At 38.3% G+C, this 14223-nt stretch overlaps 1 protein-coding gene and 1 long non-coding RNA gene across 8 annotated transcripts in view; one reads left to right on the top strand and one right to left on the bottom strand.

The window, feature by feature from the left end:
- Positions 1 to 14223, top strand: part of LOC146397598 (uncharacterized) — a 115104-nt gene that overhangs the window by 39890 nt on the left and 60991 nt on the right. The window lies entirely within an intron of this gene.
- The window catches only part of SPATA16 (spermatogenesis associated 16), a 242312-nt gene continuing 236571 nt past the window's right edge, over positions 8483 to 14223 (bottom strand). For 6 of the 7 annotated variants that reach the window (XM_084986709.1, XM_084986712.1, XM_084986707.1 and 3 more), the window contains one exon: positions 8483 to 8785. In XM_084986709.1, coding sequence (XP_084842835.1) covers positions 8663 to 8785 — 123 coding nt within the window. In that variant the 3' untranslated portion in view covers positions 8483 to 8662. 7 annotated transcript variants of the gene reach the window in all.

The following is a 14223-nucleotide window of genomic DNA, read 5'->3' on the forward strand; positions in this document are numbered from 1 at the left end:
GTCTGGATGATCTGTCCATTGCTGCAAGTGGGGTGTTACAGTCCCCCGCTATTACTATGCTACTGTCAATTTCTTCTTTTATGGCCGTTAGTAGTTGCCTTATATATTGTGTTACTCATATGTTGGGTACATAGATGTTTACAATTGTTATTTCTTCTTGTATTGATTCTTTGATCATTATCCTATGTCCTTCTTTGTCTCTTGTGATTTTCTTTATTTTAAAATCTATTTGTCTGATAGGAGTATTGCTACTCCTGTTTTTCTATAATTTTCTTTTGCATGTAGTATTTTACTCCATCCTCTCATTTTAAGTCTATATGTATCCTTAGATCTGAAGTGGGTCTCCTGTAGACAGCATATATGTGGGTCTTGCTTTTGAATCCATTCAGTTAGCCTTTTTTAGTCAGAGCATTTAATCTTTTTACATTCAATATAATTATGGTTAAGTATGTATTTATTGCCATTTACTTACATTTTTTTTCTGGATTTCTATTTTGGATCTTTTTTCTTCTCTTCCTCTTTTTGTTGTCTTTCCCTGAGATTTGCTGACCATGTTTAGTGTTATGTGTAATGTTATGTTTGGCGAGGTTTTTCTTTTTATGCGTGTGACCATTATAGTTATTTGACTAGTGGTTCCCCTTATATTTTGATATATCCATCTTTTTGTGTACAGAATTGTTTCAACTTGCTGGTCTTCTAAATTTCAAATGCATTTTCAGTGTTCTGCATTTGTCATCTTCTTCTCATGCTTGCTAATTTAGACATCATATTTATCAATGGGTGAATTCCTACTTTTAAATTATCTTTGCCTTTACCAGTGACTTTCATTTTTAATACTTTTTTCTAATTGTGGATTTTCCTCTTCTGCTTAGGGAAGTTTCTTTAGTAGTTGATGTAGAGCTAGTTTGGAGGTCCTGAATTCTCTTAGCTTTTGCTTGTCTGTAAAGCTTTTGATCTCTCTGTCAAATCTGAATGAGAGTTTTGCTGGGTAGAGTATTCTTGGTTCTAGATTCCTCCTCTTCATCACCTCAAATATATTTTGCCACTCCCTTCTGGCTTGTAGAGTTCACCTGTTAGTGTTCTGGTTGAAAGATCACCTGTTATCCTTATGGGGATTTGTTGCTTCTCCCTTGTGACCCTTAATACTTTGTTCTTTTAACTTGTTGTTGTTATTATTATTTTGGTCTCTTGAGGGCCGCACCCATGGCATATGGAGTTTCCCAGGCTAGGGGTCCAATCAGAGCTGTAGCCGCTGGACTATGCCAAAGCCACAGCAACGTAGGATCTGAGCTGCATCTGTGGCCTACACCACTGCTCATGGCAATGCTGGATCCTTAACCCACTGAGCAAGGCCAGAGATTGAACCTGTGTCCTCATGGATGGTTTGTTAACTGCTGAGCCATGATGGGAGCTCCATGAACTTAATTTTTGTCAGTTTGATTAGTATGTGCCTTGCTTGCTGTATTTCTTCTGGGGTTTATTTTGTATGGAATTCTCTATGCTTCTTCCACTTAAGTGAGTGTTTCCTTTCCCATATTTGGGAAATTTTTCATTATAAACTCTTCAAATATTTTCTCTGACCCTTTCTCACTCTTTTTTCCTTCTGGAATCCCTATAATGTGAATATTGATACATTTAATGTTGTCCAGATGTGTCTTTGACTCACTTTTTAAAGCAACAGAAATAAGAGCAAAAATAAACCAATGGGACCTAATCAAACTGACAAGCTTTTACACAGCAAAGGAAACAAAAAAGAAAACAAAAAGACAACTTACAGAATGGGAGAAAATGATGCAACTGACAAGGGCCTAATCTCTAAAATATACAAACAATTTATACAGCTCAACAATAAAAAAGCCAACAACCCAATTGAAAGATGGGCAAAGGACCTGAAAAGACGGTTCTCCAAGGAAGATACACAGATGGCCAACAAGCACTTGAAACAATGCTCAACATCACTGATTATTACATAATGCAAATCAAAACTACCGTGAGATACCACCTCACACCAGTCAGAATGGCCATTATTAATAAGTCCACAAATAACAAATGCTGGAGGGAGTGTGGAGAAAAGGGAACCCTTCTGCACTGTTGGTGGGAATGGAAGCTGGTACAATCACTATGGAGAACAGTGTGGAGGTACCTTAGAATTCTATACATAGAACCTACCATATGACCCAGCAATCCCACTCTTGGGCATATATCCAGACAAAACTTTCCTTAACAAAGACACATGCACCTGCATGTTCATTGCAGCACTATTCACAATAGCCAAGACATGGAATCAACCCAAATGTCCACTGATAGATGATTGGATCAGGAAGCTGTGGTAGATATACACAAGGGAATACTACTCAGCCATAAAAAATAACGAAATAATGCCATTTGCAGCAACATGGTTGGAACTAGAGACTCTCATCCTGAGTGAAGTAAGTCAGAAAGAAAAAGACAAATATCATATGCTATCACTTATATCTGGAACCTAGTATATAGCACAAAGGAATCTTTCCACAGAAAAGAAAATCATGGACTTGGAGAATAGACTTGTGTTGCCAAGGGGGAAGGGGAGGGAGTGGGAGGGACTGGGAACTTGGGGTAAACAGATGCAGAATGTTGCCTTCAGGAAGGATTAGCAATGGGATCCTGCTGTGTAGCACTGGGAACTCTGTCTAGTCAATTATGATGGAACACATAATGTGAGAAAAAAAATGTATACATGTATGTGTAACTGGGTCACCATGCTGTACAGTAGGAAAAAAATATATGAAGAAATAAAAAATATTAAAACTACTTTAGAACAACATTTTACTGGGTTTTTAAAAGAAATTTTGTTTTTTAATGACTTTTAAAAATGGCAATAAAGGATGCCATGTGAGCTCTTAAAAAATAAATAAAATTCTTTTTTCTTTATTCTTTTCTGTAGCACTGATTTCCACTACTGTCTTCCACCTCACTTATGCATTCTTCCTCCATTAACCTTCTACTGGTTCCTTCTAGAATAGTTTTCATTCAGCTATTGCACTATTCATTTTGCTCTTCAAATCCTCTAGTTCTGTTAAACATCTCTTTTAAGTTCTCAATCACTGTCTCCACTCTTTTTCCAAGATCTTGGATCATCTTTACTATCATCACTCTGAATTTCTTTTTCAGGTAGATTGTCTATCTCCTCATCATTTGGTGGTTTTTGTCTTATTCTTTTGTCTGAAAGCTGCTTCTGTGTCATTTCATAGTGCCTACCTTTCTATTTATTGTCCCCTTGACAGTTTGTATGTAGATGTTGAATCAGGTGCCCAGTCCTGACGTTCTCAGGGGTGGCAGTGGTTCACCTCTTTGCTGGGTAGGCTCTAGGGATTGCTCTTTGTAGATTAGGAGCAGGTGCTGCTATTCTGCCAGCACTCTTCTTGCTTGGCCACTCTAGGGATCTCTCTCTAAAGCCTCAGGGGTGGAGGGTCTCTCCTTAATTGTTGCTCAGTCTCTCTCTGTAGCTGCAGGATGTGTTTCTGGCAGTCCTTCCCCCTGCCTTGCTGCTGGTAGGAGTGCTCTCTTTAGCCCTGCAGTTTGGAATATGGGTTAATGGGCTTCCCCTGGCTCCCTTGGTGTGGAAGGAGTGCCACTGACATGAGCCTTCACAGGGCCACTGGTTGGGCATCCCACAGCTCCTTCAGAAAATGGGCACCAGCAGCCCTCTCATGGGAATGGTCCCTGTTGCCAGCAGCTTTTCTGGTGCTGCTTTGCCGGTGAGCTTCTGCTGATTCTCTGGGTGGAGCCAAGGTGCCTGCATTTTCCCTGATCAACAGGGAGTGGGCACTAGCAGTGCTCGCATGGGAATGGGCAGTGCTGTGCTGGCATGAGCCTCTGCAGACTCTCTGGGCAGAGCTGGGATGCCTATGTTTACCCATGTTTTTCCTGCTCAAGCAGATCACCAGCAGTTTTTCTAGTGCTGCTTTTTTTGAGCGAGCCTCTGGGTGGAGGCAAGGTGCCTGTGTTTTCCCTGATCTCCAGGGAATGGGCACCAGTGGCCCTCTTGCAGGAATGCGTGCTGTCTCTCTGGGCTAAGACTCCTGTGTTTTCCCTGTTCAAGCCGATCGTTGCTCTTATAGGAAGTGGGTGCTACTGCCAGGCCAGCAGCTTTTCTGGTGCTGCCCTGCTGGTCACAGCCTCTGCAGATTCTCTGGGTAGAGCCAAAGCACCTATGTTTGTCCTGATCTCCTGGAGCTGAGCGCCACAGCCACTGTCAGCATCTCCTCTGGTGCAGGTTGGACTCCACTAGTGTGGGTCCCCACTGGCAGGAACGGGAAACTTTTGTTATTCCCCCAGGTGGTTACTTCACCTGCTCCAAGAAGTTTGTAGCCTTAAGGGTGGGGCTGCTTCCCAGCCCTTGGTAGGCAGTTGCTACTGCCAAGTGGTTCCAGAGCTGAGGCAAGCAGTGTCCCCAGCTTGAGAAAGCAGGCACAGGGAACAAGTCTGTAGTGGTGGATCCCACCCCTTCCTTCCAGCACCCCCAAACAATGGTGTCTAGTCTCTAAGCCTGACTGGGTTGCCTCGGATTAGATGTTCTGCATTGTGGTTGCCCTATACCCTAGTCCCTCCAGGCTGTTTCCATACAACCAACCCTGTTTTTTTTTTTGTTTTTTTTTTCCCCCACATAGACAGCCCCAGCTCTGTCTTTGGGTCTGATCTCTGAGGCCAAAGTTTTAGTTCCCAACACCTGCTGGGACCTGCCTATGGTTGCCTGTGGTCCGTAGCACTGACCATTTGCTTTCTTATGTCCTATCTGTTTTTCTAATGTTTTACTTGTTCTGTCATAATCTCGAGGTATTTTGTCATTTTTTCATAAATTTTCTGTGTGAGCATTTCCACATACAGTTGTATTTTCAGTGTATCTTTGGGAGTAGATGAGCCTTATGTCCTGCTACTCCACCATCTTAGATCTTCCCCCCTCTTTTAAAGAATATTTTATTATAGTTGATTTACAGTGTTCCTTCAATTTCTGATGTACAGCAAAGTGACCCAGTTATACATATATACACATTCTTGTTCTCACATTAATCTCACTTGTTCCATCACAAATGATTAAATATAGTTCCCTGTGCTATACAGCAGGACCTCATCGCTTAACCATTCTAAATGTAATAGTTTGTATCTATTAACCTCCAAATCCCATTCCCTCCCTCTCTCCCTTTACAACCATAAATCTGTTCTCCAGTTCTGTGAATCTGTTTCTGTTTTGTAGATAGGTTCACCTGTGCCATATTTTATTATTTTTATCTTTTGTCTTTTTAGGGTTGCACCCACAGCATATAGAGCTTCCAAGCTGGGGGTGAAGTCAGAACTGTAGCTGTCAGCCTACGCCACAGCCACAGTCACCAGATCTGAGCCACATCTGTGACCTGTACCACAGCACTGAGCAAGGCCAGGAATTGACCCTGTGTCCTCATGGATATTGGTCAGGTTCATTTCTGCTGAGCCATAACAGGAACTCCTGTGCCATATTTTAGATTCCACAAATAAGTGATATCATATTGTATTTGTTTTTCTTTTTCTGACTTAGTTCACTTAGTATGAGAATCTCCATTTGCATCCATGTTGCTGCAAATGGCATTGTTCTGTCCTTTTTTATGTGTATTCCATTGTGTATATGTACCACATCATCTTAATCTATTCATCTGTCGATGGACATTTAAGTTGTTTTCATGTCTTTGCTATTGTGAATAGTGCTGCAATGAGCATAGGGATGCATGTATCTTTTTTCAATCAAAGTTTTGAGTGGATGTATGCCCAGGAGTGGGATTACTGGATGATATGGTAGCTAAGTAACCTCCATACTGTTTTCCATAGTGGTTGTACCAAATTACATTCCCAGCAGCAGTGTATAGGCAGGCTCCCTTTTATCCGCACCCATTGCAACATTCGTTATTTATTGAGACTTATTAATGATAGGCATTCTGATCAGTGTGAGGTGTTACCTCATGCAGTTTTGATTTGCACTTCTTTGGTAATTAGTGATGTTGGGCATTTTTTTCATGTGCCTCTTGGCTATCCATATGTCTTCTTTGGAGAAATGTCTATTAAGGTTTTCTGCTTATTTTTCAATCCCCCCCCCCCTTTTGAGTTGTATGAGTTGGTGTATTTTGGTGATGAGGTCCCTGTCAGTTGCATCATTTGCAGATATTTTATCCCATTCTGTAGGTTCTCTTTTCTTTTTTCTTTTTGGTTTGTTTGTTTCTTATGGTTTCCTTTGCTGTGCAAAAGCTTGTAAGTTTGATTAGGTCCCACTGGTTTATTTTTGTTTTAATTTCTATTGCCTTGGGAGACTGACCTAAGAAAACATTTGTATGGTTGAGGTCAGAAAATGTTTTGCCTATGTTCTTTTCTAGGAGTTTTATGGTGTCTTATCTTACGTTTAAGTCTTTAAGCCATTTTGAATTTATTTTTATGCATGATGTGAGGGTGTATTCTATTTTGATTGATTTTACATGCAGTTGTCCAGTTTTCCCAGCACCATTTGCTGAAGAGACTGTCTTTTCCCATTTTATATTCTTACCTACTTTGTCAAAGATGAATTGGTAGTAGGTATCTTAGTTTATTTCTGGGTCTCTATTCTGTTCCATTGGTCTGTATGTCTGCTTTGGTACCATTACCACATTGTCTTGATTACTGTGGCTTTGTAATATTGTCTGAAGTTTGGGAGAGTTATGCCTCCTGCTTGGTTTTTGTTCCTCAGGATTGCTTTGGGAATTCTGGATCTTTTATGGTTCCAAATAAGTTTTTGGATTGTTTGTTCTAGTTCTGTGAAAAATGTCATGGGTAATTTGATAGGGATTGCACTGAATATGTATATTGCTTTGGGTAGTATGGCCATTTTAACAATATTAATCCTTTCCAATCCAGGAGCATGGGTTATCTGTCCATTTCTTTGAATCCTCTTTAATTTCTCTGATAGTTCTCAGCATATAAGTCTTTCATATCCATAGTCAGGTTTATTCCTAGGTATTTAATTTTTGGGGTGGGTGCAATTTCAAAAGATACATTTTTTTATATTCCTTTTCTATATTTCACAGTTACTATACAGAAATGCAGTTAATTTCTGAATGTTAATCTTGTATCCTGCTACTTTGCTAAATTTGTTGGTTAGTTCAAGTAGTTTTTCTGTGGAGTTCTTAGGGTTTTCTAAATATAGTTATCATGTCATCTGCATAGAGTAACAATTTTACCTCTTGTCTTCCAATTTGGATACCTTTTATTTCTTTTGTTTGTCAGATTGCCATGGCTAGGAATTGCAATACTATGTTGAATAAAAGTGGTGAGAGTGGGCATCCTTGTCTTGTTCCAGATTTTAATGGGAAGGCTTTTAATTTTTCTCCATTGAGTGTTACATTTGCTGTGGGTTTGTCATAAACGGCGTTTACGATGTTAAGATATGTTCTCTCCATACCCACTCTGGTAAGAGTTTTTATCATGAATGGATGGATATTAGATTTTGTCAAATGCTTTTTCTGCATCTATTGAGATGATCATGTGGTTTTTGACTTTTCTTTTTTGTGGTTGTGTGGTGTATGACATTGATTTGTGTATGTTGAACCATCCTTGTGAACTTGGGGTGAATTCCACTTGGTCATGGTATATGACCTCAGAAAAGAGTTTTTTAAATGCCACTGTCTTTTACTACAATCAGCCAGAAGGAACATGAAGCAATGATGATTTCTCTGAGCGAATGGGGTAGAAAAGAGAAAACTATTTATTGAAGGTAAGAATTAAGCAAATGGTTTTCAGAGAAACCAAAGCCTTAATTTATTTCAAAAATTAAAAGTATTTATGCCTTGCATAAATATGATTACATAAATTTAACATACACTTAAGGCCAAATTATTGATTCCTTTACAATCTCACTGTATAATGAAATATTCAGCACTAAGGATTTTATTATTTTTTTTCCTTTTCATGTTATTATCAATGAGCTCTGTCATCTTATTCATTTTTCCATTATTTTTAAAAAAGGTTTACATTTTCTTGTCTGTTTTACTCTGTATCTAACTTCTGCCTTCTTACTCTATCTTCAAACCCCTTGTTGGTATTAACTGAGGTCTTGAGAAATGGCTATTGACTCACTGCCTTGTCAAATATGTGTATTTGTGTTGAGTCATTTAAGGGAAGGGATATAAAGGATCTGAGGAAAGAATACAGATTTTAATGAGATAACTGAGGATATCAGGCATACCACATATGGCTCTCTTTAAGGCTGGAGAAAGCATATTATCAGTTTTGTAATTTTTAAAATCTGCATTTATATTGCCTGTCTCTCTATATGGCATGTGATTAATACTTTGGTACTACGCTTGAATATGGACATATACTGAGAGTGTACTTGGGTAGACCTGGCATACTTGAGCTGGTGTTGAAAGAACAAGATGGGTGAAAGAGGCAGCCATGGTTATTTTATAAGCTGTGTGACTAAGACGAATTTGAAAAAAGAGTCAAATAAGACTTGCTGAGAACATTTATTGCTGCAAGTTGAGATTAACAAAGTATAGAATGTCTTCGCTGAAGACGAACCAGCTCATTTTTGGGGGGAGGCCTTTGTTGCTGGGCTGTCACGGTCAGGCTGGCAGGAAGCCATTACCCCTCTGGGATGTCCTGGTGGAAGTGCCTGCTCCCCAGGGACTTAGTTCTGCTGGGTGGTTTGAAGCCGCTTCATTTTGGTTTTTTGTCTTCGAGCAGTTCTCAGTTTTTTAGTTTTTAAGAAACTATCCTCTAATTGGTATAGAAAGTCTTCAGTTTGTCCAACCTGGAAGAAATAAACAGAAACAACAAGAGTTGTTGTTTGTTCAGGTTTTGTGTACTTAGGAAGACTGGGAGAAATTTAAAAGTAAATGGCACCTACAGGTCCATGTTGGAAAAGAACTGGCAGAGACACATGCAATTCGACATAAGAGCCTCCTTTTGTTTTCATTTCAGGGTCCCTTGTTTTAGGAACATGAAGCAGACATGCAGGAATTGGCTTTACCACTTGGTTCTAAATATTGGGTATGGGAATGGGGGATATCATTACCTGCTGTCTTTAATGGTCAGTAAAACCAGGGATTTCAAAAAGAAATGGTGAAAAATTATTCCATTATTCTAAAAGTAGAATGAACACAGACAAAAACTTCCCCCCTCAAAACCAGAGGTTCTAGTGTTGGTATGCCCTTGGCTAACTTGGGATAAAAAATGAATATTCCACATTGTTTTGGCAAGAGCCATTTCTCTTTTAAATCAAAAGGAAAAGTTGAAAACAAAGGATAAAATAGTGATATAAAAAACAGTAGTTCTCAAAGATAAATTATTAGCGTTTCTTCAAAGAAAACTCATAATTATTCAATGACAGCTGGTTGAATGTATGATACTGTTTGTCAGAGTAAAAGAGCTTATTTACACAGATGCCAAGTTGAGCCCTGATAATGAATAACAATTCATACTTAACCCAGACTCCCAGAACCTGCATATTATATTAGTCTAAAGTCACTTACTGAAGGACCCATTGTCGTAAAGTTAGCTCAAAGCTAGAACACTTACTATTCAAGGTGCATGAACTTATCATCTACTTGAGATAAAAGCATGACAAGTTCAATTTTCCAATTTTGAGCTCTACTTTTAAGTCACTTGATTTATCACTTAGAGTAATATCCAAAAGATAATTGAGATTGTCAGAAAGAGAATAATAAATGGTTATATACATCTATGTTATGTTAGCTCTTATATCACACAGATAAACTGTCCTTTGTTTCTTTAAGAAAATAAGATAACTTATTTATGTGAAAACAGTTTCTTTTGCAAACTTAAAATTACCTCAGGTAAAGTTGTCCAAGTACATTGTTATTTATGATATCCAATAATTGCTGCAATCATCAAAATTATTTGACAAAATATTTTTGGATCCTGTCATAAAGTCAATGCATTATTATATGTATTCCATCCATTTATACTATCCAACTTACTCCAAAACCATAAGTGAAAAGTGAACAGAGCACAATCAAAACCAACATAATGGATGGTACTCTACTGTTAACTTCCATAGTTGAGTTGATGGCTCACATTATTTGCACTGAAAATGTATCATTGAAATCAAAGCTCTTTACATTGACAATGTTTTCAATTAGTCCAATGCAATTTAAATTAAAACCCTAATGAAACCAAAAAATATGCCTCCTCCAATGGTACAGAACTGTTTTAAAATAACCATTAGATGGCTTCCATTTTTTTAAAAAATTGTGTGTATTAAGGGCAGTGTTGACTAACAGGGCTGCCTTTCATTTAAAAAGTGAAGAAGAAACACAGATGTGTTACTGGAATAGAGAGCACTGCTGAATTAAGCTGGGAGGTCAAGAGTATAGACCATGTGCATAGCTCACCGGGCCAATGTGTTGACCTGCTACCAGGTCTTTCTACATGCTATCCTTTCAACCCATTCTTTTAATGATAGTGGAATGATCTTTTAAAAATGTGTATCTTGTCATATTTTCCCTTGCTTAAAATATGTAAATGGGTTCCCAAGCCCTTACCATGGCTTACAGAACCCTGGGTTATCTGCTTACACCTGTGTCTCTAATTCTTTCTCCTGTCATTCCATTTGCCTTAGCAGTGGTACATCTTTTAGTTTTCTGAGCATAACCGTGCAGTGTTCTCTGTACAATAGCAATTCTGATAGCAAGGCTTCATCATTGCACTTTAACTCTATACAAAACATAATAAAAAGTGCTATCATTATGGGAATTTTCAGTTAGGAATTGGTAATACAGTTTAGCGGGAAGGCGGTTTTTTTTTTTTTTTTTTTTTTTTTTGCACATTTTGTAAAATCTCATGGGTAGGCGCCTTAGATTTCCACATTATGCTTTTATGACTAAAATACTAATAACCAAATTCACTAAATTAAAGTGAAGAAATATGAGGCTTGTTTGTTTGAATGCTAGCCAAAATCTAATGGAAACTGCTATATTATGAATAGCAGAAACAACTACATTTCAGAAACTAAATTTATTTTAGAAGTTAATTTCAAGCCTGTTTGAAAACAATTGTCATTCTAATAAGAATTAAAATTCAAACTATTTTGGATGATAAATATTTAAAGGCATTTGGTTTGGAAAGTAAACTGGAACAGAGCAAGGAAACTAAGGTTATCAAATCCACTGTTTTGGAGTGAAATGGCTGTTTTGTCAAGAGGATTTTGGTCCACACTGCTAATCACTAGAAACACATCCTCTTTCTCTAACCAGCACTAACTTCATATAAACATGATATTTATTCCTGAGGCTCTGATTCTTATTTCATCTAACTTTTTTCTTCTTAAAGGAATCTTTAGGAGCTTTATTTTAAAAAAATCCTTTGAGTTCTCCAATCCCTAAGGCATGAACATGTATATCCAACTCCTATAAACACATCTAATCTTTCCGCCTTCATCCAGACTACATGAAATCCAATAGGAAGCCCCATTTCAAGCCCAGTGCTTGCCTTCTCAGTGTAATTTACCCATGCGTTTTTGTTTGAGACCAACTGCCTCTCACTGTCATTATTGGAAATAAACACTTGTTCCCAATGAATACTAAGCCTGTGCAGGGGTGGCGCGGGGTTGGGGGGTACCAATAAGGTAGGGAGCATCAACCAATAGGAAAAGAGAATTGTAAAAATCACCAAAGTCATGTTTGCAGGGGGGAGGGGATTAGAACTTAAATGAGCTTTATGGCTTAGTACAGATCTTCCTCATCTTAACCATGGGGTTACATCTCAACAAACCCATCATACGTTGAAAATATCATATGTTGGAAATACGTTTAATAACCTAATCTTCTGGACATCATAGCTTAGCCTCGCTTACCTTAAATGTACTCAGAACACTTATATTAGCCTATAGTTGGACAAAATCACTTAATACAAAGCCTATTTTAATAGTAAATGTTGAATGGCTCATGTAATTTATCAAATACTATAATAAAATTAAAAAACAGAATGATTGTATGGGTACAGGATGGTTGTAGGTGTATGGGTTGTTTACCCTGGGAATCATGTTGCTGACTGGGAGCTGTGGCTCACTGCTGCTGCCCCACGTCATGGGAGTATCTGACCTCATATCACTAGCCCAGGGAAAGATCAAAATTCAAAGTACAGTTTCTACTGAATGCAAATTGTTTTTGCATCAATATAAAGTTGAAAAATTAAAAGTTGAACCATCATATGTTGAGGACTGTCTACAGCAGTATTAATTTGCTAAGACTGCTATAACAAAGGACCACAAACTAGGTGGCTTAAACAGTAGAAATTTCTCATCCCAGTTCTGGAGGCTGGTAGTCCAAACTCAAAGTATCATGGGGGTTGGTACAACTGAGTGCTGTCTGTTCCTTTCCTCTCCCCTAGCTTCTGGTGGTTTGCTGGCAATCTTTATTATACCTTGGCTGCAGGAGCATCACCCCAATGTCTCCCTTCTTCACATGTTACTCTCCCTATGTGAGTAGCATGTCCAAATATCTCATTTTTATAAGGACACCAGTCATTTGGGGTTAAGACCCATCCCAAAGACCTCATTTTAACTTGCTGGCCTCTATAAAAACCCTATCTCCAAATAAGGGCCCATTCTGAAATACTAGGAGTTCAACATAGGACTTTTGAGGGAATAACATTCAACTCATCACAGTAGTGCTTGATTTTTGTTTTTTCTTCTTCATTTTTTTTTTTTTTTTTTGGCCACCCTGCAGCACATGGAGTTCCTGGCCCAGGGATCATATCTGAGCCACAGCTGTGGCAACACCAGATCCTTAACCCACTGTGCTGGGTAAGGGATCGAACCAGCATCCCAGTGCTGCAGAGACGCCACCAATCCCCTTGAGCCACAGTGGGAACTCTGGTAGTGTTTGATTTTAAATGACTCTTGGAGGGAAAGGGTCACCCAAATCTTCATAGTAACTCTCCTTCCCCTCCACCATATTTGAATGACACCCCTTTCAGAGCTGTATTAACCATGGCTGTGTGTCTTTTACTGTTATCTCTCATCAGTTTTATGTTGCAATTCTTGTCATTTTTCTTAGTTTGTCCCTGTTTCTAACTCTCTATGTCCTAAAACTCAGTTTCTTCCTCAGCACTGCCCTTGGTCTCATGGCTAGCCTTTGTACAAGAAATGGAAAACAGTAATATTGCTTTCATCTCTGGCTCACATGCCTTCAGTTACTAAATGAAAATAGGATGGGTCTATGTGCAAATGAAGCCACAGTCAGCACCACAAAATGAACAGTGAGTCAGCACCCATTCTCTTTCACAAGAAATCTCTCAAGTGAACAGAGGGGTCTCCTGACTTCAGGGCATCCCCATACTTTCCACCTACGTGTAAGATACAAACCAATTTTACAGTAAAGGATTACTGGAGAAAATATTCAAGTACTTTTTACCACTCCTCTGCCAAAAGTGACTATGAAGTGGTTGTGTGTGGGAAAACATATTTTAATCTGTGAAAATGTTGCTTTTTATCCTGGAATCCAGTAGAAAAAAGCCTCTGTTTTAATATGCTAAAAAATCATTAATGGAAAAGAAACATTTTAGTACTGATGCAGTTATTTAATCTGATGTGGTTATAGGGTAAGGAAGAAAGAAAATGTGCTATAAACTACCTTCTGTTAAGCTAATCCAGAATAGGTGTCCTTTGGATGCAAGATAAAATGTTGATACATCTGGAGAAGATAAAGGTCTTATCAATACAGTCATTTTACAAGTGAAGTATAATGGAGTACTGAGAACTGTAGTATCTGTGTGTGTTTATATCAACTGGTTCAATACCTTTCCTTATATACAATCCAAGAAATGGTTGGATCCCTCTTATTTTCATAGTGCTTCTCCAGTGTGTCCACAAATTGCAATGTTTCCTCCTTCCACTAAGCCCATTTCTATAGAGTGAACTCAGGCCAAACTAAACATCATTAAAGCAGTACTTTAAAGTTGGAATAGATGTTAAAAATTTATTTAATCCAACCCCCACATGTCTCAAATAACTCATGCCTGCCAAAAAACCCATCTAGTGCTTGATTTCCAATCTCTGGTAATAAGGGTCATGATACCTCAACCCAAAGTCCCTTCCATTTTTATATAGTTGTGAAAATATTAATGTAATTTCTAATTTTTTCCTCATTCAGCTATTGCTTCAGCAAATAGTTATTGAGAACCTGTTATGAAACCACCAAGCACTACACAATGTGCTATTATAATCTT

Source organism: Sus scrofa, chromosome 13, assembly GCF_054392235.1.
Source record: "Sus scrofa isolate SSC_HxYL_T2T_F1_AM1 chromosome 13, Sscrofa_HxYL_maternal_Yorkshire_Landrace_v2.0, whole genome shotgun sequence".
NCBI classification, from domain to species: domain Eukaryota; kingdom Metazoa; phylum Chordata; class Mammalia; order Artiodactyla; family Suidae; genus Sus; species Sus scrofa.